At 49.9% G+C, this 24,751-nt stretch overlaps 1 protein-coding gene across 2 annotated transcripts in view; it reads left to right on the plus strand.

The window, feature by feature from the left end:
• Window positions 1–24,751, plus strand: part of LOC140426535 (adhesion G protein-coupled receptor D2) — a 582,807-nt gene that overhangs the window by 79,741 nt on the left and 478,315 nt on the right. For both annotated transcript variants that reach the window (XM_072511425.1, XM_072511424.1), the window contains exons 17-20: window positions 4,324–4,477; window positions 10,987–11,120; window positions 22,430–22,545; window positions 23,047–23,167. In XM_072511425.1, the coding sequence (XP_072367526.1) occupies window positions 4,324–4,477; window positions 10,987–11,120; window positions 22,430–22,545; window positions 23,047–23,167 (525 nt within the window). The remainder of the gene's footprint in view (window positions 1–4,323; window positions 4,478–10,986; window positions 11,121–22,429; window positions 22,546–23,046; window positions 23,168–24,751) is intronic.

Genomic DNA, 24,751 nt, shown 5'->3' on the forward strand with positions numbered 1-24,751 from the left:
TCGCAGGTGGAGGAGTCCACCCGCGTCCAGGAGCTGGGAGTGGTGCCGGTCATGCGTGCCACCCAGGCCGACACCGCACGGGTGGCGTCCGCGGTGGAGGCAATGGGTGCGACGGTGTCAGACATGGGGAACAGTTTGCGAGGCCTGGGGCCTTCCATGCAGGCGGCGTCTGTGGCCCAGGAAATGGTTGCCCTCTCACAGGAGGCCATGAGCCAGTGCCAGCGCCAGATGGCAGAGGCGCTCAACGCCATAGCCCAGTCTCAGCAGGCCTTGGCCCAGTCTCTGCAGGCCATGGCCCAGTCTCAGCAGGCCATGGCCCAGTCTCTGCAGGCCATCGCTGAAGGCATCGGAGCCAGTGGCCATGTGCGAGCCGGCGTCGCACTGTCACAGACAGGGTTTGCCAACCCCCTGGGCTCCATGGCTGCAAACCTGCAGACCCCTGTGGATACCAGCACGGGCCTCCAGGACTGGCAGCGCCAGATGTCGGGGGGGCGTCGGATGGCCAGTCCGTTCGCATCCCCCACCCATGTAGAGGCCTGGGGGCCATCGGGCACCCCGAGGGAGGAGGAGGTGGTGTGGTCCGTCCCGGCTCCCTCTGCAGGGGAGGTCCCGGTACACCGCGACACCTCGGACTCTCCCCCTTCCGTCCCAGGGGCATCGGGTGGGCAACGGGCAGGACAGGCTGGCAGCTCGCTATCCCAGTCGCCCGGGCCGCAGCCTGGCCCATCTAGGCCAGGACGCCCCAGGAAACGGCCGCCATAGGGATCCAGTGTCAGAGGGCAGGAATCACAGGAGTCCACCTCCAGTTCTGCTGTACCGTCTGGGGAACCACGTAGACGTAGTCAAAGGGCCCGTAAGGCCAAACAATTAGACACTGAGTAAGTTGGCACGGGTGCAGGGCACAGATGAGTTTTAGGGGCTAGGGCACGTGCATGAACTCCTTTGGTTATTAAAGTCAATGTTACACCTACCTAAGCTGCCTTTGTGCTCTGTCCAAAGTGTGCGGGGGTGTCATGTACGTTGAGCGCAAGTGTGTGTGTGAGGGGTGGTCTTACCTCAGCCCCAGGTGAGTCTGCCCCCTTCCCCCTGGGCCGCCATCAACATCCCCCGGGCAGAGGACGGGACCGTGCGCTGCAGTGTCACAGCCGCATGCAGGGATGGTGGTACTGTGGCCATGGGTCAGACATAGTCCAACGATGTAGAGCCAGGAGCTCATCGCAGGGCGGGTTGTCATCATCCTCCATGGCCTGCGATAGACACGCGTCCACCCGCAACTGTGTGAGCCCGGCCCGTTGTGCCGCAGGTGGATCGGCAATGGGGGGGGGTGGTGTGCATGCGGGTGGGGTGGGTGGGGTTGGGGAGGGGGGTGAGGGTGCTGGGTGGGTGGATGGGTGGGGGGTGTGGGTGGTCGGCTGTTGCCATGGTGTGTGGTCTGTGGCCATACTACCCGATTCCCACGCCCATCTAGTCAGTGAAGCGGGCGTCTATCAGTCTGTCCCGTGCCCGCTGGGCCAGCCGGTAACGGTGGACAGCCACCCGCCTGTGTCTACCCCGTCTGCCCTGACCATTGCCCCCATCCCCCTCATCTGGGGAGGACTGGGCCTCTTCCTGCTGCTCCTCCACTCCGCCCTCCTCTGCCTGCGGCACATCGCCCCTCTGCTGGGCTATGTTGTGCAGGATGCAGCACACCACAATGATGCGGCCGACCCTATCTGACCGATACTGGAGGGCGCCCCCAGAGAGGTCCAGGCACCTGAAACGCATCTTCAGCACGCCAAAGCACCTCTCGATCACTCCCCTTGTCGCTACATGGGCATCATTGTAGCGGTTCTCCGCCTCATTGCGTGGCCTCCATATCGGCGTCATCAGCCACGATCGCAATGGGTAGCCCCTGTCGCCCAGCAACCAGCCCCTCAGCCGGGGATGGCGTCCCTCGTACATGCCGGGGATGGATGACCGCGACAACACGAATGAGTCGTGTACACTGCCTGGGTGACGGGCTCAGACTTGCAGGATCATCATGCGGTGGTCGCAGACCACCTGTACGTTCATCGAATAGGTCCCCTTCCTATTAGTGAACACGGCCCTGTTATCTGCAGGTGGCCGCACGGCGACGTGCATCCCATCGATCGCGCCCTGGACCATGGGGAACCCGGCCACGGCAGAGAAGCCCACGGCCCGGGCATCTTGGCTGGCCCGGTCCACGGGGAAGCGGATGTAGAGGTGCGCCATGGCATATAGGGCATCTGTCACTGCCCGGATGCACCGGTGCACCGATGTCTGCGATATGCCGGACAGGTCCCCACTCGGTGCCTGGAATGACCCCGTTGCATAAAAGTTCAGGGCCACCGTAACCTTGACGGACACGGGGAGAGGGTGTCCCCCGCCAGTGTCACACAGTGACAGGTGTGCCAGCAGGTGGCAGATGTGTGCCACGGTTTCCCGGCTCATCCGGAGTCTCCTCCTGCATTCCCGGTCCGTGAGGTCCTGGTATGACTGCCGGGGCCGGTACACACGGGGTGCCCTCGGGTGCCTCCGTTGCGTGGGGCCGCGACGTCCTCCTCCCCCTCCTCGTCCTGTCGGTCAGGTGTCCCTCCAGCCTGGGTGGCTGCCGCCTGCCCCTCTGCGGCAGCCTGCGCCGTCTCTCTGGCACGCTCCTCCTCCTCATCCAGGGCAACAGAGACATGAGCGGCTGCCACCACGGCGGCCAACATCGCTGGATGATCTGAAAACATGACGGCCTGGTGGAGGGGAGGGGAACGACGACATGTCATCATTGCTCATATCCCCTCCTCCCCCCAGCCAGGTGGCATGGGCCGCATGGGTCCAACTGTTGGAGGCTGGCACCTGGCAAGGTGGACCAACTCATTACCCCTCCCATCACCCTCCTCGGCACGGACCCCCTCCCCAACCTCCACCACAGCACGGACCGCCCCCCCAACCTCCACCCCGGCACGGACACCCTCCAACCCCCAACCTCCACCCCAGCACGGACCCCCTCCCCAACCTCCACCCCAGCACAGACCCCCCCCAACCTCCACCCCAGCACGGACCCCCCCCAACCTCCACCCCGGCACGGACCCCCCCCAACCTCCACCCCGGCACGGACCCCCCCCAACCTCCACCCCGGCACGGACCCCCCCCAACCTCCACCCCGGCACGGACCCCCCCCAACCTCCACCCCGGCACGGACCCCCCCCAACCTCCACCCCGGCACGGCACGGACCCCCCCCCCAACCTCCACCCTGGCACCGAGCCCCCCCCAACCTCCACCCTAGCACGGACCCCCCCCAACCTCCACCCAAGCACGGACCCCCCCAACCCCCAACCTCCACCCCGGCACGGCACGGACCCCCCCCAACCTCCACCCCAGCACGGACCCCCCCCCCAACCTCCACCCCGGCACGGACCCCCCCCCAACCTGCACTCCAGCACGGACCCCCCCCCCCAACCTCCACCCCAGCACGGACCCCCCCCCAACCCCCAACCTCCACCCCGGCACGGACCCCCCATCCACCTCCCCGGCACGGACCCCCTTCCCGGCACTCCCCCGGAGCCCAGCCTACTCTAACCCCCCCCCCCCCGCCCAGCCTACTCTAACCACCCCCCGCCGCCGCCGCACACACACACACACAACCCGAGACACACCTCTCCTCACGCATTCAGACTGCGGCCACGCCATCGCCTGCCCAGAGCCAACCCCCCAGGCCGTCACTCACCTCCACGCTGGTCGGCGTGAGCCTGGAGCACCGGGTCACGCCGATGAAAAGGAGGTTTAATTTATGTTGACGTGATGACCGTTCACGTCGACGGGACTTCGGCCCATCCGGAAGGGAGAATATCGGCAGGCCGAAAATCGGCTGCCTTGCGCAGACCCGTGACATTCTCCGCGGCAGCGGCGACATTAACGCCCCGCCGACTTTTCTCCCTTCGGAGACTTCGGCAACCGGCGGGGTCGGGATTCACGGCGGCCAACGGCCATTCTCCGACCCTCTGGGGGGTCGGAGAATGACGCCCCATGTGTTTAATGAGGAACTTGTTGGTGCCCTAAGAGCTGGATGTACCACAATGAGCAGCACGATGGCAGCTAAAGGTTACTTAACCTCCAGGCTATCGGGTGTAACAGAGAAATAACGCCCAAATCCATGACAGATAAGTACAAACATGCAGACCATGTGATAGAAATGCAGCTATATTAGCAATTTTACAACTGAAACCAGCAACAACAAAAAATGGTGTGTAATATCTAAAGTACCAGAAAAGGATTAGTACCTCTATCTATTTTAATGATGAGACAGCTAATTTACTGCATCTTTGTTCTAGTCTGCCTGTACTGCTGTGACTGCTCTTCTGCACTTGTTCTTTATGGCTGCTTTTGCATGGATGATGGTGGAGGGCCTGCTCCTCTGGAGTAAGGTGGTTACTGTTAATTTAAGTGAAGAACGGAGAATGAAATATTACTACCTGATCGGCTGGGGTAAGTTACTTGAAGATTACGCCCGATACCATTGAAACAATGTTTTTTAAACTTTGGTGCATCAGTGCTGCTATCATGTTTTTCTAAAGTCAATGCTGCTGTTACAACTGTCTAATTTATATATACAGGGAGCTGGAGTTGGTAATTAAGTTCATCCAAAAATTGCATTGCAGGTTTGGTTTAATTTTATCTTTCAGACAATGATAAGTTCCCCTGCTTCTTTTAGGTTTAAAGGATGAAGAAAGATGTGAAAAAAGTAGAAAAAAATGACTTTTTTCTCAAATCACCTGCAATACTTTGCAATTACTGAGAATCCAAATCCAATTTTATATATGCCATGATTCCAAGAGGGACGAACAAAACATGCGTATTAAATATGCACACAGTAATGTTTCCTTCATCATAAGTTGTATCACAGGAACATGGGATGTAATTTACCGAAAATTCAAAGATAATGGTTGAAGATGAGCTCTGGGTTTGTTTGAGTAATTCAGTATTAACAGTGAGCTAACAAAATAAATGTCGAAATACATTTTTGATCATTAACCTTACTTGCTACATTGCAGTTGTACTGAATGTTTATCGTGCTGGGATGCCCCAAAAAGTGTCCCGTAGGCCACTTGTGGTTCACAAGTCTGCGAATCCACGATAACTCTGTTTTAATTGTACGGCACGGTAGCACAGTGGTTAGCACGGTTGCTTCACAGCTCCAGGGTCCCGGGTTCGATTCCCGGCTTGGGTCACTGTCTGGATGGAGTCTGCGTGGGTTTCCTCCGGGTGCTCCGGTTTCCTCCCACAGTCCAAAGATGTGCAGGTTAGGTGGATTGGCCATGCTAAATTGCCCTTTGTGCCCAAAAAGGTGAGGTGGGGTTACTAGGTTACAGGGATAGGGTGGAGGTGTGGGATTAAGTAAGGTGCTCTTCCCAAAGGGGTGCAGACTCGATGGGCCGAATGGCCTCCTTCTGCACTGCAAATTCTATGATTCTATGATACTCATTTCCGACTCACTGGTTTGTCCTGTTTGAACTTAATGGGCCTGAAGATTTGAAAATTTTTGTTCTTGGTGTATCTAGTTGTTCACTAAATCCTAAATAATCTTTATTAGTATCACAAGTAGGCTTACATTAACATTGCAATGAAGTTACTGTGAAAATCCCCTAGTCAGCACACTACGGAGCCTGTTCAGTTACACTGAGGGAGAATTCAGAATGTCCAATTCAGAATGTAACAAGCACGTCTTTTGGAACTTGTGGGAGGAAGGCAGAGCACCAGGAGTAAATCCACGCAGACACAGGGGGCGGGATTCTCCGAAATGGAGGCAGAGGGTTCGCGCCGTCGTGAACACCGTCGAGGTTCACGATGGTGCGAAACGGCCCCTATCCCGACCGATCCACGGCCCGATAATGGGCTAGGAGCGGCGCTGCATCATTTACGCGCGCCAGGCCTTGGCGCCGCGTAAAGGTGGCGCCGCATACATGACGCGGCCGGCGCCGCAAAACTGGCGTCACCCGCGCATGCGTGGTTGCCGTCCTCTCCGAGTCCGCCCCGCAAGAAGATGTCAGACAGATCTTGCGGGGCTGCGGAAGAAAGGAGGTCCTCCTTCAGAGAGGACGACCCGACGATTGGTGGGCACCGATCGTGGGCCACACCCCATTTGAGGCCCACCCCGGTGCAGGATCCCCCCCCCCCCCCCCCCCCCCCCCCCCCGCAGGCCGCTCCCCCAGCAGGCCGCCCCCCCCAGCGTTCCCGCGCTGTTCCCGCTGTCAGCGACCAGGTGTGGACGGGGCCGGGGGGAACCCGCCGTTTTGGGCTGACCGTTCGGCCCATCCGGGCCTGAGAATAGCAGGGGTGCCGGAGAATCGCCATTTTGGGTGTCTCGGGCGATTTTACGGCCTGCGCCGCGTGGAACTCGACGGGGCCGTTCTCGCCGCTTGGGAGAATCGTGGGAGGGCGTCGGACCGGCGTCGCGGGAAAATTTGGCGACCCAGGCGATTCTCCCAACCGGCGCGGGAGCGGAGAATCGCGGCCAGGGATTTTGCACAGTGACCCAAGCCTGGGGCGGGATTCTCCGACCCCGCGCCGCGCCGGTTGGCGGGCCCCCCCGGCGATTCTCTAGCCCGGATGGGCCGAAGTCCCGCTGCTGGAATGCCTGTCCTGCCGGCGTAGATCGAACCACCTCTCTTACCGGCGGGCTCCGGGGTCCTGGGGGGGGGGGGCACGGGGCTATCTGGCCCCGGGGGGTGCCACGGTGGCCTGGCCCGCGATCGGGGCCCACCGATCCACGGGCGGGCCTGTGCCGGGGGGGCACTCTTTTCCTTCCAGACCATGTTTCCTTTCCTCCCGCACCACCTAGGATCTGTTTCATATCCGAGCACCCCTCCAGGACCTCGGAGGTGTAAAACCCTCGGTAGAGAGTCGTGAAGGTCTCATTGATCTTGTCTGATGCTGTGACTAGCTTGCTGCTCCTGACTTTCGTCCGTGCTATTTCCCTCATGGCAGCCTGCTTTCTTAGCTGGTGAGCCAGCAGGTGGCTGGCCTTATCTCCATGTTTCTAAAATGTCCCCCGTGTCTGGTGGAGTTGATGGACTGCTTTCCCGATGGAGAGCAGATCAAATTTCAATTGTAATTTTTTCCCTCTCCACCAATAGTTCCACGGATGGGCCGAGGAGTCCCATTCAACCACCTCCAATATGGAGTTGATCAACTGTTGCTTAGCCGCTCTCTCTTCCTGTCATTGAATGTCCTGTACGTTATTATGTTCCCCTTTATCACCACCTTCAGTATCTCCCAGAATGTGGAGGGTGAAACCTCCCCTTTCTGATTGCTGGTCACCTTTCTGTGGATGGCCTGTGGCATTCTCTCACAGAACGCCGTGGCGACGAGGAGGGCTGTGTCTAGCTCCCATGGTACTGGCCCATCTCTACCCTCAAATCCACATAGTGTGGAGCGTGATCGGAGATTACTATTATGGAGTATTCTGCCCCTACCACCCCTGGAAGCACCGTTTTTCTCACTATGAATAAGTCAATGTGGGCCTATACTTTGTGGACTTGGGAGAAGAAGGAGAAGCCCTTCTCCCTCGAGTTTGTGAACCTCTATGGGTCCACCCCTCTCATCTGCTCCATAAAGGAGCTCCGCTCCAGCACCATGGCCAATTTCCTCCCTGATTTGGGGCTGGATTTGTCCGTCTGTGGATCCTGTTGACTGTTGAAGTCTCCCCCTATGATGAGTCAGTGGGCGTCTAGGTTGGAAATTTCCATCTTGGTCTTTTTTTTAAAGTCTGTGTCGTCCCTCTTTTGGGTGTATATATTCACTAGTACCACCAGTGCCCCTTCCAGGACACCGCTGACCATTACATTCCTTCCCCCCCCCGGGTCCATCAACACATTTGTCGCTGTAAAGGCCGTCCTGTTACTGAACATTATGGCCACCCCTCTCGCCCTGGTACTGTAGCATACTCGGTAGGTCTGTCCTATCCAGCTCTTTCTTACCCTCAGACAGTCCTTCTCCCTCAGGTATGTCACTTGAAGGAAGATTATGTCGGCCCCCAGGACTTTTAGATGGGTGAAGACTGGATCTTTTCATCGGGCTGCTAAACACCCTCACATTCCAGGTGACTATCCAGGTTTCTGTCCCTCCCCTCCTGCGGGATTAGCCATACTTACCATGTGGTCATGTCCCTGCATGCCAGGGTTTCTCTTTGCTTGCAGGCCACCGCTGCCTTCTTTGTTCCGGCCGCTTGAACCTGCGACCTGTTGCAACCAGCATTGTACCCACTAACCCCTTCTTTTCCCTGATCCCCTTTGGGCCTCTCTGCCTTTACCGTCCCCCTCTTCCCCGTGCCCCTGTGGGCTCCCCTCCCCCACTTCCCCACCCCTTAACCTTCTTCCCGATGACATTGTGTTGTGTGCCCCCCTTCTGCCAGGCGCTCCCTTCATTTTGAGAACTGCCCCCCCCCCCAAAAACCAACCTTCTTATTTTGGTATCCCTCTTTTTCTCTCTCCCCTTTCAAAACAGAGCCACCTTTCATGCGACTACTCAGCACATCCCCACCACCGGAAGTCGTATAATTAATTTATACGGTCACATTTGGAATTTGTAGTGAGATTCTGGTCACATACCTGCAAAATGATGGTAATGTTTTGGAGACTGTTCAGAGAGGACTATAGGACTAATAGATAAGAATATCACAGTTCCACACTTGGAGAATAGAAGACAATGGGATGTCAATCCCTTTGAAATGATGCGAGGCATGGGCATTTGGATGTAAGCAGGCCATTTAATTTGGACAGCTTGCAAAACCGAACAAATTAAATAAAAGAAACTCCAGGATGACTGGAGATTAGCAGAATGTTTTCTTGGTTATGAGAAATATATTCTGAATAAAAGCAGTTACATGTCCATAGAATCCCTACAGTGCAGAAGGAGTCCATTCAGCTCATCAAGCTTGCACGACCCTCCGAAAGAGCACTCCTACCAAGGCCCAGCCCCCTGCCCTATCCCCGCAACCATTTACTTTGATCATAAAGTGCACATCTTTGGACTGTGGGAGAAAACTGCAGCACCTGGAGGAAACCTACGCAGACACAGGGAGAATGTGCAAACTCCACACAGACACCCAAGGTCGGAATATAACCCGGGTCCCTGGTGCTGTGAGGCAGCAGTGCTAACCCTGCCTATATTAATTTATATACATTCATGTTAATATTTTTAAATAGGTTGAATAACATCATCTGGTTCAGAATGGAATTGCAAGCCTTTGTGTTAAGAATGGAGGGTGATGCTTAAATTCTCTGTGGAACTGCAGAATCTGTGATCCTCAGTCTTGTTAATTTTAATTGTTCAGAGTTAAATAGCTTGAGATATTTAAAGAATATATTCAGAAATGTCAGCTTCAATGAAGTTTTATATAAATGATTTTAGCACCTTCAGGAAATTGAATGAATAAAGATAGGAAACATTTTTTTTTAGAAAATATTTTATTGAAGCATTTGTAATTTTCACAATTTAACATGTTGACATTTCGAAAACAACCGCGCGGGTCGACGCACAAAATACCCCCTAAGAGAACAACAAACAATAAACCACGTTCCCCACTTCTCCATCCCTGTCCCCAATTACCCGTATACTGAGTTCCCTGTCCTTAGTTAACATTGCCCTGCCTCCTGTTTTCCTCCCCCCCCACCCTCCACCTTTTCCCTTTCCCCCTTACTGCTGACGTTCAACTTTTGTTGAAGAAATCGATGAATGGCCGCCAACTCCGGGCGAATCCCTGTATTGATCCTCTTAGAGTGAACTTGATTTTCTCCAGACTGAGAAACCCTACCATATCGCTGACCCACACTCCTGACTTCAGGGACTCTGAGTCCCTCCATTTCAGCAAGCTCCGTCTCCGGGCCACCAGGGAGGAGAAGGCCAGGATATCGGCTTCCCTCCCCCGCTTTGCCCCCGGATCCTCCGACACCCCAAATATTGCCAATTCTGGACTCAGAGTTACTCTACCTTCCAGGACTTCTGACATAACATCCGCAAATCCCTGGCAGAATTTCCTCCGTTTCGGACATGCCCAAAACATATGTGTGGGCTACCCCCACACCGTCCACATCTGACCTCCACCTCCTCGAAGAACCTACTCATCCAGGCTACCGTCATGTGGGCCCTGTGGACTACCTTGAACTGAATCAAGCTAAGTCTAGCACAGGACGAGGATGCATTTACCCGTTTCAAGGCTTTTTCCCATAGTTCAGTTTCCAGCTCCCCTCCTAGTTCCTCTTCCCACTTCCTCTTCACCTCTCTGATAGGGGCCCCTTCCCACTCTAACAATTCCCTGTATATGTCCGAAACCTTCCCACCTCCAACCCCTGTTTTTGACAGCACTTTATCCTGTAGTCTCCTCAGGGGGAGGCGAGGAAAGCTTGGAACCTGCCTCCGTACAAAGTCCTGCACTTGAAGATACCGAAACCCGTTCCTACCTGGCAAATCAAACTCCTCCTCTAATGTCTCCAAGGTCGGAAAGCCCTCCTGGATGAATAGATCCCCAATCCTCTCAATCCCTGCCCGCTGCCATACCTTAAAGCCCCCATCCAGCCCCCCCGGGACAAACCGGTGATTGTGATAGGAAACATTTTACATGGTCTGGTCTGTTGGTATAGTGTAAAAGAGAAGAAAATAACGTGGACATGGAATCCATGGGCCGGTAGGGCACTGATTATAGGTTAAAAATTCATGACGGGGAAAAAATTGTACATGGACTTGTATAACATGGAAGGTATAAAATCCATCAGAGGACATGATTTGACTAACCAATGTTTTTGTCTTTTGTTCTTCAAAGTAATCATCTATGTTTATCAACATAAGGATAGCAGCGCATTCTGCAATTATAATTCTGGAATATTTGCACTATCAATATGTAACAGTCCATTCTAATTGGATCAGACCTGTTGTCATTGCCTTGACTATCTGTTTAAGCTTGCCATTATTTGGAATGATTGCTTGCATTTCTACTCTAGGTCTCCCTGTCCTAATAGTAACCATTACATTGGCAGCAGCACATGACAAGTACATTGCAGACAGATACTGCTGGTTGAATGTTCATAATGGAGTGATTTGGGCCTTTGTTGGACCAGTTATCTTCATTATTATGGTAAGAATACAATTAAGTTTTGAATCAATTAACGTTATAACTTATAGCCTTCAGTGCACCGTATCTAACTATTTATGAGTACAGTAAGAAGTCTTACACACCAGGTTAAAGTCCAACAGGTTTGTTTCGATGTCACTAGCTTTCGGAGCGCTGCTCCTTCCTCAGGTGAATGAGCAGCGCTCCGAAAGCTAGTGACATCGAAACAAACCTGTTGGACTTTAACCTGGTGTTGTAAGACTTCTTACTGTGCTCACCCCAGTCCAACGCCGGCATCTCCACATCATATTTATGAGTGAGAATATGAAGAGCAGAGGATGGTCTCAATCCGTCGACCTCTGGGTTATGGGCCTAGCACGTTACCGCTGCACCACTCGGCTCCTTGTATCTAACTATTTATAGAATCATAGGGTAAGTACAGCACTGAAGAAGGCCATTCATCCCCACGTGTCCATACTGGCTCTCTAAGAGCTAGTTCCAAAGCTAATTTTTCTCCTTTCCCTCTAGCCCTGCAATGATTTTCTCTTCAAAAGGGAATTGGATAATTATCTGAAAGCCACATTTGAAGTTGCTTCCACCACACACTCAGCCAGTGCATTTTAGATCCTAACCACTCGCTGTTGGCAGTTGCAATGTTTTTCCAATTTACTTCAAGACTTTTCCTAATTTTATTCTGGTGTATGATGCTGGCACACAATATACACAACAGAGGTTATTCAGATTTGGCTCAGTGCTGGGACACTTGTCCATGAATCAAAGGGCAACAGGTGCAACACTGTGCCTGCACCACATGCCCCACTCTGGAACTTGAGCACATTAACACGACTGACAATTTGTTAAGTACCGTGGGAAATGCTGTCATTCAGATGAGTTTTTAAAAATGTTTTAATGGGGTTTAAGTGTTGCAGGCAAGTTCAGTATTTGTTGCTCATCCCTAATTGCCCTCGAGGAGGTAGTTTTGAGCCATCTCCTTGAACCATGTCATCCCCAGTATATTCTGAACTTTCAGTCAATACTTTTAAAACTGGACACAGAGTATTAACATGTCTGCTGAAAATCATGTGACCTTCGGCATTTGATCTTCAAACACCCCTAAGTACCTATAATCAAATATGGGCATTCACATTCATCTGGGGAATTCACACATCTTTTTGTTTAAGGATCGGTCATCACAAAAGAACTATAGAATTCCAGCCAACTTCACTCTCTGTTTGACACTGGACAAAAGGGGACATTGAAATTCTGTGTGCAAGACAGATGTGAATGGATCTTATCAACCTTTCATCCTATAATGATTCTTCATTCAAATTAGGCTGTGTGAATTTCAAGGTGTCAGTCTACAATACAGGATGATTGGAATCAACACCACCCTTTTCTTTGTAAAAGGATTTAAACTTGTGAAAGTCACATGATGAGGGAACCATTTTGTTTTCTGTTTGTAAAACCATCAAGAAGCTGCTTGCAGACAGAGAATTCCACCGGAAGCCATAAAAATATAGGTGAGTTATCCAAACAGCCAAGGTAATAAATAGCAATACCTTGAAAGTGAAAGTTCCTAGCAGAAAAAGGAGGACTCCCAACCCAACCAGTTAAAGATTCTCAAATATCAGCCGTCTGGAAATTCAACCGGAAAAAACCTCACAGCTTATTGAGAATTATTTTGTTTTACCAGCCAATAACTTCAGCTAAAGCATCAACTTAACCCAAGAAACTACAAGATTTCCACCAAAGAGACTGAGATAATTTTAAGCTTCAACAATATATACCCTTCATCTGTATCTAATCCTTGTGCATGTGTGTGTGGGAGACATGGGTGAGTGAAACATTGCAATAAATTCAGGGTGGGGGTGTGATAATAAATAACCTAATTTATTTTGAAAGTCACAAAACGTTTTCTGCTGGAATTATTTAATTGGGGCACTCTGAGGGTATCAAAGCACACAACTCTTGCATACAAACATACTGATCATGGTCAATATAAGCAAACACATAAATTATATCCATGACAACTGCTGCAGCTCATCTGGTAGACAAACCAAGGCCATGTCTGTCCTCAATTGAATGCAAAAGATCTCTCAGCACGTTTTGAAGAAGATCAGGGGAGTTTCCCCTGGTGTCCTGGTCAACGTTTATGCCTCAGCCAACTTCATTTTTAAAAAAAATTATCTCGTCTTCTTCTCCTTGCTGTGTCTTGGACCTTTTTGTGCGCAGGTTTTGAACTACAGTAATGCCGGTACTTCAAATGTACTTCAATGTGTTTTGAAGCATTTTGTGATGTCATGACGTCATGGAAGGCACTATAGAGGTGAAAACCTTTTCTTCTTTCTCCAGTTCCAAAGACAATAATGTCACGGACAAAATTCATGTGTTCCTTTTTAACTGCCCATGTGTGTTTTAAAAATAAAGTAGTTATTTATTATCACACACTTGCCCCAGGTGGTTAGCAAAATGCGATGTCACATTAATTTGTCTCACACATACTATCATGCACATAAAGATTAGATACAGATGAAGGTAAAATGGCACAATTATAATTTGATTGTCTCAGTCTCTTTCATGGCAGGCCTGTCGTTTCTCAGATTAAATTTATGCTTTAGTTGAAGTGAAGGTCTTGTAAAACAGGATTCTCAGTAAACTGCGAGGCTTCTTGTAGTTGAATTTCCAGGATGCTGCTTCACAGGTGAACCTGGAAATTGTTACAGGTTGCGGGGATTACTTCTCCCACTTTCAAGGTTTCGCTGTTATTAACTTGGCTGCTAAATGACTCATAGAGGATTTGTTGACTTTCTAATGGTGCTCAGATTGGCTTCTTGCTGTTATTTTAAAAGCAGATGACAAAATGGCTTTCTCACCAGGTAGTGTGTACAAGTTTATAGTCCTTTATCCAAAATGGAGTGTTGTATTGATTGCACATCTTGTGTTGTCATTTGACCCAGTCTAGTTTGGATGCGGGCCATCATAATAAGATGGAAGGTTTATGGGATGCATTTCTCTAACATGCACTCTGTTTTGATTTTTTAAGGTTCACGATGAAACAGAAAGATAAGCCAATTGGAAAGCTGTAGTTCTTTCGTTGATGGTCCATCCTTAAACAAAGGGATGTGTGTATTCCCTGGATGGCTGTGAATGTCCATATTTAATTAGGTGTTCGCTTGAGATTCAGAACTGTCTGAAGCTCAAAATGTCAAAGGTTATATGATTTGCAGAGTCCATTTTAATCGTCAGTTCAAAATGTTAAAGTAATGGCTGAAAGTTTTTTTTTAATTAAAAAAAATATATTTTATTAAAGTATTTGCAAATTTTTAGAACAATAATAAAATCAATAACAATGGCATTAACATGGGAGAATAAACATTTCCCCACCCGACCCAATCTTCACACACCACAACCATCTAACACCTATTCCCCCCCCCCAATCGGCGAATGGCTGCCATCTCCGAGATAACTCCAACATTGACCCTTTTAAGGCAAACTTTATTTTCTCAAGCCTGAGAAACCCAGCCATGTCACTAACCCAGGTCTCGAAACCCGGGGGCTTCGAGTCCCTCCACATTAAAAGGATTCATCTCCGGGCTACCAGGGGGCAAAGGCCAGGACGTCGGCCTCTTTCACTCCCTGAACTCCCGGATCTTCTGACACTCCAAAGATCGCCACCTCTGGACTCGGCGCCACCCGGGTTCCTAGCACTGTGGACATTGCCTTAGTAAAACCCTGCCAAAACCCTCTGAGCTTCGGGCATGCCCAGAACATGTGGACATGGTTTGCTGGGGTTCCCGCACACCTCACACATCTACCTTCTACCCCCAAAAACTTGCTCATCCTCGCTGCCGTCATATGTGCCCGGTGGACTACCTTAAATTGTATTAGGCTTAGCCTGGCACATGAAGAGGAGAGCGTCCGCCCATAGACCCGCCTCTATCTCTCCTCCTAGCTTGTTTTCCCACTTGCCCTTAACCTCCTCCACCGGGGTTTCCTCCGCCTCCAACAGCTCCTGGTAGATATCCGACACCTTCCCCTCCCCCACTCAGAAACTACTCTATCCTGTATCCCCCGTGGCGGCAGCAGCGGAAAGACCGGCATCTGTTTTCTCAGGATGTCTAGCACTTGCAAATATCTAAAACCATTCCCCGGCGGCAGTTTAAATTTATCCTCCAGCGCCTTCAGGCTGGGAAAGCTCCCGTCTATAAATAGATCCGCCATCCTTCTAATTCCTGCCCTCTGCCAGCTTGGAACTCGCCATCCAGCCTGCCCGGTGCAAACCTGTGGTTGTTGCAAATCGGGGTCCAGACCGACGCACCTTCCACATTCTTAGGCCTCCTCCATTGCTCCCAGATCCTCAGAGCCGCCACTACCACCGGACTTATGGAGGGTCGGGCCGGCGAGAACGGCAGAGGTGCCGTTACCAATGCCCCCAGACTGGTGCCTTTACAAGATGCCGCCTCCAACCGCTCCCATACCGACCCCTCCCCCATTACCCACTTCCGAATCATGCTGATGTTAGCCGCCCAGTAGTAGTTGCAGACGTTCGGCAGCGCCAACCCACCCTCCCCCTACTACGCTCATACCCCCAACCACATTCTCTTCACCCGTGGGATTTTATTCGCCCACACAAAGCCCGAGATAATCTTGTTCACCCGCTTGAAAAAGGCCTTGAGGATGAAGATGGGGAGGCACTGAAAGACAAACAGAAATCTGGGAAGGACCGTCATTTTCATGGTCTGAACCCTCCACGCCTGTGATAGCGGTAGCATGTCCCATCTCTCAAAGTCCCCTTCCATTTGCTCTATCAACCGGGATAGATTAAGCTTATGCAGTACCTCCCATTTCCGAGCCATGTGGATTCCCAGATAGCGAAAGCACTTAACTACCATTCTAAGTGGCAGCACCCCCAATCTCTCCTCCTGCCCTCCAGCCTGATTCACAAACATTTTGCTCTTCCCCATGTTCAATTTATACCCCGAAAATCTGCCAAATTCCCCCAATATCCGCATGACCTCTCCCATCCCCTCCAGCGGGTTCGAAATGTTTAAGAGCAAACTGTCCGCATAGAGCGAGACCCGATGCTCCACCCCCGCCCCCCCCACCCCCCCGAACCAGCCCCTGCCAGTTCCTCAAAGCTCTTAAAGCCATGGCCAGTGGCTCTTTAGCTAGAGCAAACAATACCGGGGAGATGGGCACCCTTGCCTCGTCCCTCGATGTAATTTGAAATACCTGACCCCAGCCGGTTCATACGTACGCTCGCTACAGGCACCTGGTAGAGCAACCGCACCCAGCCAATAAAGCCCTCTCCAAACCCAAATCTTCCCAGCGCCTCCCACAGGTGCTCCCACTCCACCCGATCAAAGGCCTTCTCTGCATCCATCGCTACCACCACCTCCGTCTCTCCTCTCTCTGAGGGCATCATCATGACATTTAGAAGCCTCCGCATGTTGGCCTTGAGCTGCCTTCCCTTAAGGAATCCTGTCTGGTCATCCCCTATCACCCCCAGAACACAGTCTTCTATCCTTGTGGCCAATATCTTAGCCAACAACTTGGTATCTACATACAAAAGTGAGATCGGCCTATATGACCCACAATGCTCAGGGTCCTTCTCCCATTTAAGAATAAGCGAAATCGAGGCCTGCGACATTGTCGGTGGGAGGATTCCCTTCTCTTTAGCCCCGTAAAACCTTAGCCTTTGTCAAGGTGCCACACAAAAGGTTGCTGCATAAGATAAAGATGCATGGCATTAAGGGGAAAGTAGTAGCATGGATAGAGGATTGGTTAATTAATAGAAAGCAAAGAGTGGGGATTAATGGGTGTTTCTGTGGTTGGCAATCAGTAGCTAGTGGTGTCCCTCCGGGATCAGTGTTGGGCTCACAACTGTTCACAATTTACATAGATGATTTGGAGTTGGGGACCAAGGGCAATGTGTCCAAGTTTGCAGACGACACTAAGATAAGTGGTAAAGCAAAAAGTGCAGAGGATACTGGAAGTCTGCAGAGGGATTTGGATAGGCTAAGTGAATGGGCTAGGGTCTGGCAGATGGAATACAATGTTGACACATGTGAGGTTATCCATTTTGGTAGGAATAACAGCAAAAGGGATTATTATTTCAATTATAAAATATTAAAACATGCTGCTGTGCAGAGAGACCTGGGTGTGCTAGTGCATGAGTCGCAAACAGTTGGTTACAGGTGATTAAGAAGGCAAATGGAATTTTGTCCTTCATTGCTAGAGGGATGGAGTTTAAGACTAGGGAGGTTATGCTGCAATTGTATAAGGTGTTAGTGAGGCCACACCTGGAGCATTGTGTTCAATTTTGGTCTCCTTACTTGAGAAAGGACGTACTGGCACTGGAGGGTGTGCAGAGGAGATTCACTAGGTTAATCCCAGAGCTGAAGGGGTTGGATTACGAGGAGAGGTTGAGTAGACTGGGACTGTACTCGTTGGAATTTAGAAGGATGAGGGGGGATCTTATAGAAACATATAAGATTATGAAGGGAATAGATAGGATAGATGCGGGCAGGTTGTTTCCACTGGCGGGTGAAAGCAGAACTAGGGGGCATAGCCTCAAAATAAGGGGAAGTAGATTTAGGACTGAGTTTAGGAGGAACTTCTTCACCCAAAGGGTTGTGAATCTATGGAATTCCTTGCCCAGTGAAGCAGTAGAGGCTCCTTCATTAAATGTTTTTAAGATAAAGATAGATAGTTTTTTGAAGAATAAAGGGATTAAGGGTTATGGTGTTCGGGCTGGAAAGTGGAGCTGAGCCCACAAAAGATCAGCCATGATCTCATTGAATGGTGGAGCAGGCTCGAGGGGCCAGATGGCCTACTCCTGCTCCTAGTTCTTATGTTCTTATGTAAACATTCTCACCAGCAGTGGGCTCAATATCCCTGAGAACGTCTTATAAAATTCTACTGGTTAGCCGTCTGGTCCCGGAGCTATTCCCGACTGCATGCCCTCCAGCCCCTTGATAACTTCCTCCATCTCAATTGGGGCTCCCAGCCCCTCCACCAGGTCCTCCTCCACCCTCGGAAACTCCAACCGATCCAAAACTTGGCTCATCTCCTCCACACCAGCCAGGGGTTCCGACTCATATAATTTACTGTAAAATTCTTTAAACACTTCGTTCACTCCCCCCCTGGGTCCAAGACCATGTTGCCATCCCTATTCTTCACTCTACCAATCTCCCTGGCCGCCTCTCTCTTCCTAAGCTGTTGCGCCAACAGCCTACTCGCCTTTTCCCCGTACTCATAAACCGCATCTTTTACCTTCCTCAACTGTTCCACTGCTTTCCCTGTGGTCAACAACTCAAACTCCGCCTGCAGCTTCCGCCGCTCCCTCAGGAGCCCCGCATCTGGGGCTTCAGCATATCTCCTGTCCACCCGGAGTACCTCCTCCACTAATCTCTCCCTCTCCGCCCGTTCCCCCTTTTCCCTGTGGGACCTAATCAAAATTAGCTCCCCTCTATCAACCGCCTTCAGAGCTTCCCACACCGTTGCTGCAGATACCTCTCCCGTGTCATTTGTTTCCAGGTAGTTCTGAATGGACTTATTCACCCGCCCGCAGACCACTTCATCCACTAGCAACCCCAGATCCAATCTCCATAGCGGATGTTGCCCTCTCTCCTCGCCAACCCGCAAATCCACCCAATGCGGGGCATGATCCGAGACTACAATTGCCGAGTATTCCGTCCCCACCACCCTCGGTATTAGGCCCTGCTCAGAACAAAAAAGTCAATACGAGAGTAAACCTTATGGACGTGAGAAAAAAAAGAAAACTCCTTCGCCCTCGGCCATATAAACCTACATGGGTCTATACCCCCCATATATGCCATAAAGCCCTTCAATTCCTTTGCCACAGCCAGCCTCCTCCCTGACCTAGATATTGACCGATCCAATTCCTGATCAATGACCGTGTTAAAGTCCCCCCCCCATGATCAGGCTATGCGACTCTAAGTCCGGGATCTTACCAACACCCGCCTCATAAAGTCCACGTCGTCCCAATTCGGATCATATATATTCACGAGCACCACTCGTACATCCTCCAACCTTCCACTCACCATTATGTACCTACCCTCCTTATCTGGCACGATTCTCCCAGCCTTGAATACCACTCGCTTACTAATCAAAATTGCTCCTCCACTGGTCTTTGAATCCAGCCCTGAGTGGAACACCTGGCTAACCCAACCCTTCCTCAATCTCGTCTGATCTATGACCTTAAGATGTGTCTCCTCCAGCATAGCCACGTCTGACTTCAGTTCCCTTAGATGTGCGAACTCACAAGCCCTCTTGACCGGCCCATTCAGTCCTCTCATGTTCCTCGTAATCAGCCTGGACGGGGGGCTTCCACCCCCCCCCTGCCGACTAGCCATCACCCTTTTTATGCCAGCCCCAAGCCCGCGCCCCCTGCTTCCCCGAGTACCCCCATGAGCAGCAGCTGCTCCAGATCTCCCATTTATTTCCCGACAATAGTTCCTCCCCTGTCAGCAAAGCAGTCTCCCCCCCCCTTAACCCTCCCCCAACAGCACCAGAAACCTCATTCCCCAGGCCAAGCATCAGTTTAACACTTGCTCATCCCCCACTGTGCTTCCGAGAGTCAGCTGAACCATGCTGACCCCGATAGCCCCCGCCCCTGGTGCCAAACAATCAGTCTCCCTATTGTTCGAACCTTTCCCCCCACATGAATAAACCTATTAGCAGCACCACATTTCCCAGTAAGTAAACAGCAGCAAAAACAAACAAACAAAAAGATGCAATTAACAGAAACCAGTGAAGAGACAGTCCCGTAAGGCAAAGTCCAGTCTCCCAAAGAAAAGTTCTAACTTGAAGACCCCCTTGCCCCCCACATCAAATCCCTGCAAGGCAAAGCACCCTACCACCATCACCGCAGCCCATAATTTCCCCCAGAACAACATAAAATCTCTTTTATTTTGAAAAACCAGTACAGTAGTACGAGCCACCGCTCCAAAACTTCTCCGCAACTTAAGTGTTCTTTAAATCGTCTCCAGCTTCTTTTCTTTAATGAATGCCCATACATCGTCCGGCGTCTCAAAATAAAAGTCTCGCTCCTCGTGCGTAACCCACAGCCGCGCTGGGTGCAGCATCCCGAACTTCACCCCCTTCTTGAAGAGGGTCACCTTTGCCTGATTGAACCCAGCCCGTCTCTTGGCCAGCTCCGCTCCCAGGTCTTGATAAATACGCAACTCACAGTTCTCCCATTTGCTGCTCCTTTCTTTCTTGGCCCACCGCAGGACATGCCCCTTATCTGTAAACCGGTGAAAACATACTACCGTGGCCCTCGGTGGGTCATTCGCCTTGGGCTTCCTCGCGAGGGCTCTGTGCGCTCTATCCACCTCCAGGGGCCGAGGGAACGCCCCAGCCCCCATCAACTTCTCCAGCATGTCCATCACATATGCCCACGCATCCGACCCCTCACTGCCTTCAGGGAGGCCAACAATTCTGAGGTTCTGCCTCCTGGACCTATTCTCCACGTCCTCCAGCTTCTCCTGCATCCTCTTCTGGCGATCATCCAGCACCTCAGCCTTGTTTCTCCGCACGGTTATATAGTCCTCCTGGTCCGATAACTTCTGTTCGATCTGTATCGTTTTCCCCTGGGTCTCCTGATTCAAGACTACTTGATCAATCTAAGCCTTGATCGGGTCCAGCGTATCCTTTTTCAGCTTGGCGAAGCAATCCTCAAAAAACTTCACCAGCTGCTCCGTCGACCACTGTGCCGTCTCCCCACGGCCCTTTGCCCTCCGCCATGCTGTCCCGCAATACCAGCTCCGCTTGCTTCTTGCTACCAGGACTGAGTCGTTTCACACGGCCACTTCTGGTCCAATTCTCCATACACCAGAGAGGGAATCCTCCTTACTGTCGCATAAGTTTGCCGATTTATCCCAAAAAATCCAAGAAGAATCAGGGGAAAAAGGTCCGAAAGTCCATTACAGGCGGGAGCTATCGAATGTGCGACCTACTCCTCCATGGCCGCCACCGGAAGTCCGTAATGGCTGAAAGTTGATAATACTGGGACATAATGATAAGGAAAAATGATTCATCTCCATTCTGGCTTCATTTCCCAGTGAATTTCAGGATCATAGTTAGGCCTTGACTATTCAAAGGAGAGTACGTTTCTACATTCGAGCTTGACAAAATTTTCCACTGATATGTGAGGACAACTGTACGGTGCATGCACACGCTTTGATAGACATGTTACTTTAAACACCACAGCATCTGAGGGATGTGTAAAATATTTGAGTTAGATTAGCTTCTAAGAGTTCTAAGGATGTACGTGGTGTCTGGCTTTGTCTACACCTGTTCCTCTCACTAGTTACAGTTACTTATAGAATCAGTTTGTGAAAATGCACTGCTGGGCGTTTGAAGCTGCAAATGCAGAACATAAGTTGTTCCTGTCAAAGAAAGAGTGGGTATTTATATTGCACCGTATCAGGCCCTCTGAGCCCCCGAAACTGCTTTGCAACCAATGGAATTATTTTTAAAGTGCTGCCTTCTGTTGTTATGCAGACAAATGTGGCAGTCAATTTTATGCACTGCAAGGTCTTGGAACAAGGCTAAGGTAGTGCATGACAGTGTAATTTGCTTTGAATGGTGCTGGTTGAGAGGGAAAGGTTGGCTTAAATATAGGAGAACACTCTGCTCCTCTGATTAGCAATATGAGATCCTTAATGTTCATCTGAACAGCAGAACATCGCATTGGAAAGGTGGAACCTCTGGCAGTCCTTTCAGTACTGTGCTGAATTTATTTTCTTAAATTCTGGTGTGAGGATTGAACCTTTAAACAGCATTCTATCTGGAAGGTGAGGATGGTAACATCTGAGCCAAAATGAATGAGCAAAGTCTTCATTTAATATGTTTTATTTGTACCTGACAGACAAGATTATTCTTTTTGATTGGATTGACATCAATTAAAGGCATTTGTAAAACATTCTCAGATTCATCTGCCACGGCATTTAGTGACTGAACAACATCCTCAACTCCTCACACTGAGCACAAATAGCTGAGTCTTCCGTCACTACATTTAATTAATATCACTCCCCTTAATATGTTTGGTTGCGCTGGGGTTGGAGGGATCCGAGCTTCCAAGTCTTTACTGGCTCAATTTACAAAAATTGCGTATGTTCAGACTTATAGTGAGCAATGCTATGGGGCATCCAGTGCTCTTTTTAAAATGCCGATGCAATTAGAAGCGCACATTACATTTTGCTGCATATGTATCTGAGCTGAAAAAATGTGCTACAAGAGACTACATTTGGGTTGACTTTTTATGACTTTGTAACAAAATCCAATTGCTTTTAATTGCTACATAGGTGAACATGTTTGTGCTCACGCGGGTTGTGCTGATCACCGTGTCAACTGCCAAGCGACGGGCAATTATGCTTGCTGTCAATAGCAGTCCCATCGAACAAGCCTACGATCAGATTAGGTGAGAAATGGTATACAGGCAAGAGGCCTCTCGAGGGCAGTATTGAATCATTTCTTTCCAGAAGCAAAAATTGACTTGCTCTTTTTGTTAAATCAAAAGCAAAACATTGCTGCCAATGTGGGAAATCTGAAACAAAAACAAAGCTGGAAACACGTAGCAGCTCAGTCAAACTTCATGGAGACAGCTGACAAATAATATTTTGTCCTGGCACCCCCTTTCAGAATCTCCTTTTCAATTTTTGGCTTGAACAAATTGCCCAAATCTGGTGACCATTTTCCCAGTTTTCTATTTTGCCCTTTTTGCAGTCAACTTGAGTAAAGTGCAGTTGACAAAGTGCCCAGAAGCAATGTTGCTTCTGAAATGACTACAATTACTTTGAACGTTTTACTCTGTTACTCTGGCAAGTGAGTTGCCTGCGAGGAGTAAATGTTGTGGTTTGCCTTTAATTAGACCATCCTGTGTGTTCTTTCCATCTTACTTGATGCTAATGTTGTGTTACAGGGCTGCCGTGAAAGCTGTTCTGGTGCTTTTGCCCATTCTAGGCCTCACCTGGCTCTCTGGAGTCCTTGTTCCACTCTCTGTTGTAATGGCGTATGTCTTTGTGATACTAAATTCCCTGCAGGTAAGTGATGGTTGCTCTTTCAATCCGGGTTACCTAAATGGGCAGCTCTTAAAAATAAATGCTTGGATCCTTTTCCAACTTGCTGCTTTTCTAAATGTCTATACTGCCAGATCTCTGCCCATATCGTTGACTTTCCTTTGAATTGCAATCCATATGTGGAAACTTTTCATATTCAACTGTAGTAGGAGCAGGACATTTTATTTTTGTTAGCATTCCATTACTGGCAAAGATTAAGTTGTCATATTTTGCATGTAAATTAATTCTGTGCAGACTGGCAGTAAAACATAAGAATATTTTGACACCTGCTTTTCAGTCAGCTGGGAAACTAATCTCTTGATCTGAAGTATTTCCATTTCAGGGTGGAGCTTTTGACTTATGTCATGAAGCAGATATATAAATATGTTTAAATTATATGCACTTGTGTTGAGATTTTGCTGACAGGTGTTTATAGGATAATTCTTACTCCGAGATATGCGTAGTGGTAATTTAGGTTTGTTTTAACACACGTGTAAGCAATTGTCTATTTAAACATTGTTGCTTAATGTAGGTCATGTGACATACAGCTCTGCGTGTATCTACAATATTTCTATTCCAGTTGTGGTCATTATTTCCTGTGAAACTATCTTCACCTGCCTACTTCTAAATCCAGTGTTTAATATGGCAGGTGAATAGACTGCATAGAACATACAGTGCAGAAGGAGGCAATTCGGCCCACATCAGCCCTCAATTCCACCCTATCCCCGTAACCCAATAACCCCTCCTAACCTTTTTGGACACTAAGGGCAATTTAGAATGGCCAATCCACCTAACCTGCACGTCTTTGGACTGTGGGAGGAAACCGGAGCACCCGGAGGAAACCCACGCAGACACGCGGAGAACGTGCAGACTCCACACAGACAGTGACCCAGCGGGGAATCGAACCTGGGACCCTGTCGCTGTGAAGCCACAGTGCTATCCACTTGTGCTACCGTGCTGCCCTTTGCAATTTGCAGATTGTACACATCAGCCTCAATCCCTGGTGGGAACTAAATAACTCCTCTGCAAGAAGAATAGAAGAGACCAATAGGAAAGTTAAGGTTTCCAAATTCCGCCAGCTCATTTCTTCACTGCTGCTTCTAAAACCAGATTAAGTTAATTTTTGACTGGAAGGCCTACTTTGAGCCACCCTAGTTGGGAAAATGGGAAAATATCAGTCACACCTGATCCTCTCCCTTCTTGTATGTGTGTGACTTCTGTGGGCTAGGAATATCTGTGCAACACATGCCCACCTGAAGTAGGCGGGAGCTTCACTTAAATATTGATCTGGAAGCTGGATATCTTGCACACCATTTACACCACATGAAATATCAAGTCATGGAAATGCGAATGTAGTGTCGAGCCAACTGAATTTCAAACCTTTTCGGACTGTATTGATTTTCTGCTGCCACTGCAGATTCTCATGGACCTTTTGTGGCGATTGTTTGAATTATATTTTGCCCCAACATTATTGCTGACAGTAATGGGGTTGCCAGTGGGAATGTTACAATCTGACATATTTGGTAGAGGAGGAGTATCGATAGAAAAATGTGAGGAAGGTGCTCTCTG

Source organism: Scyliorhinus torazame, chromosome 7 (assembly GCF_047496885.1).
Source record: "Scyliorhinus torazame isolate Kashiwa2021f chromosome 7, sScyTor2.1, whole genome shotgun sequence".
NCBI lineage: Eukaryota > Metazoa > Chordata > Chondrichthyes > Carcharhiniformes > Scyliorhinidae > Scyliorhinus > Scyliorhinus torazame.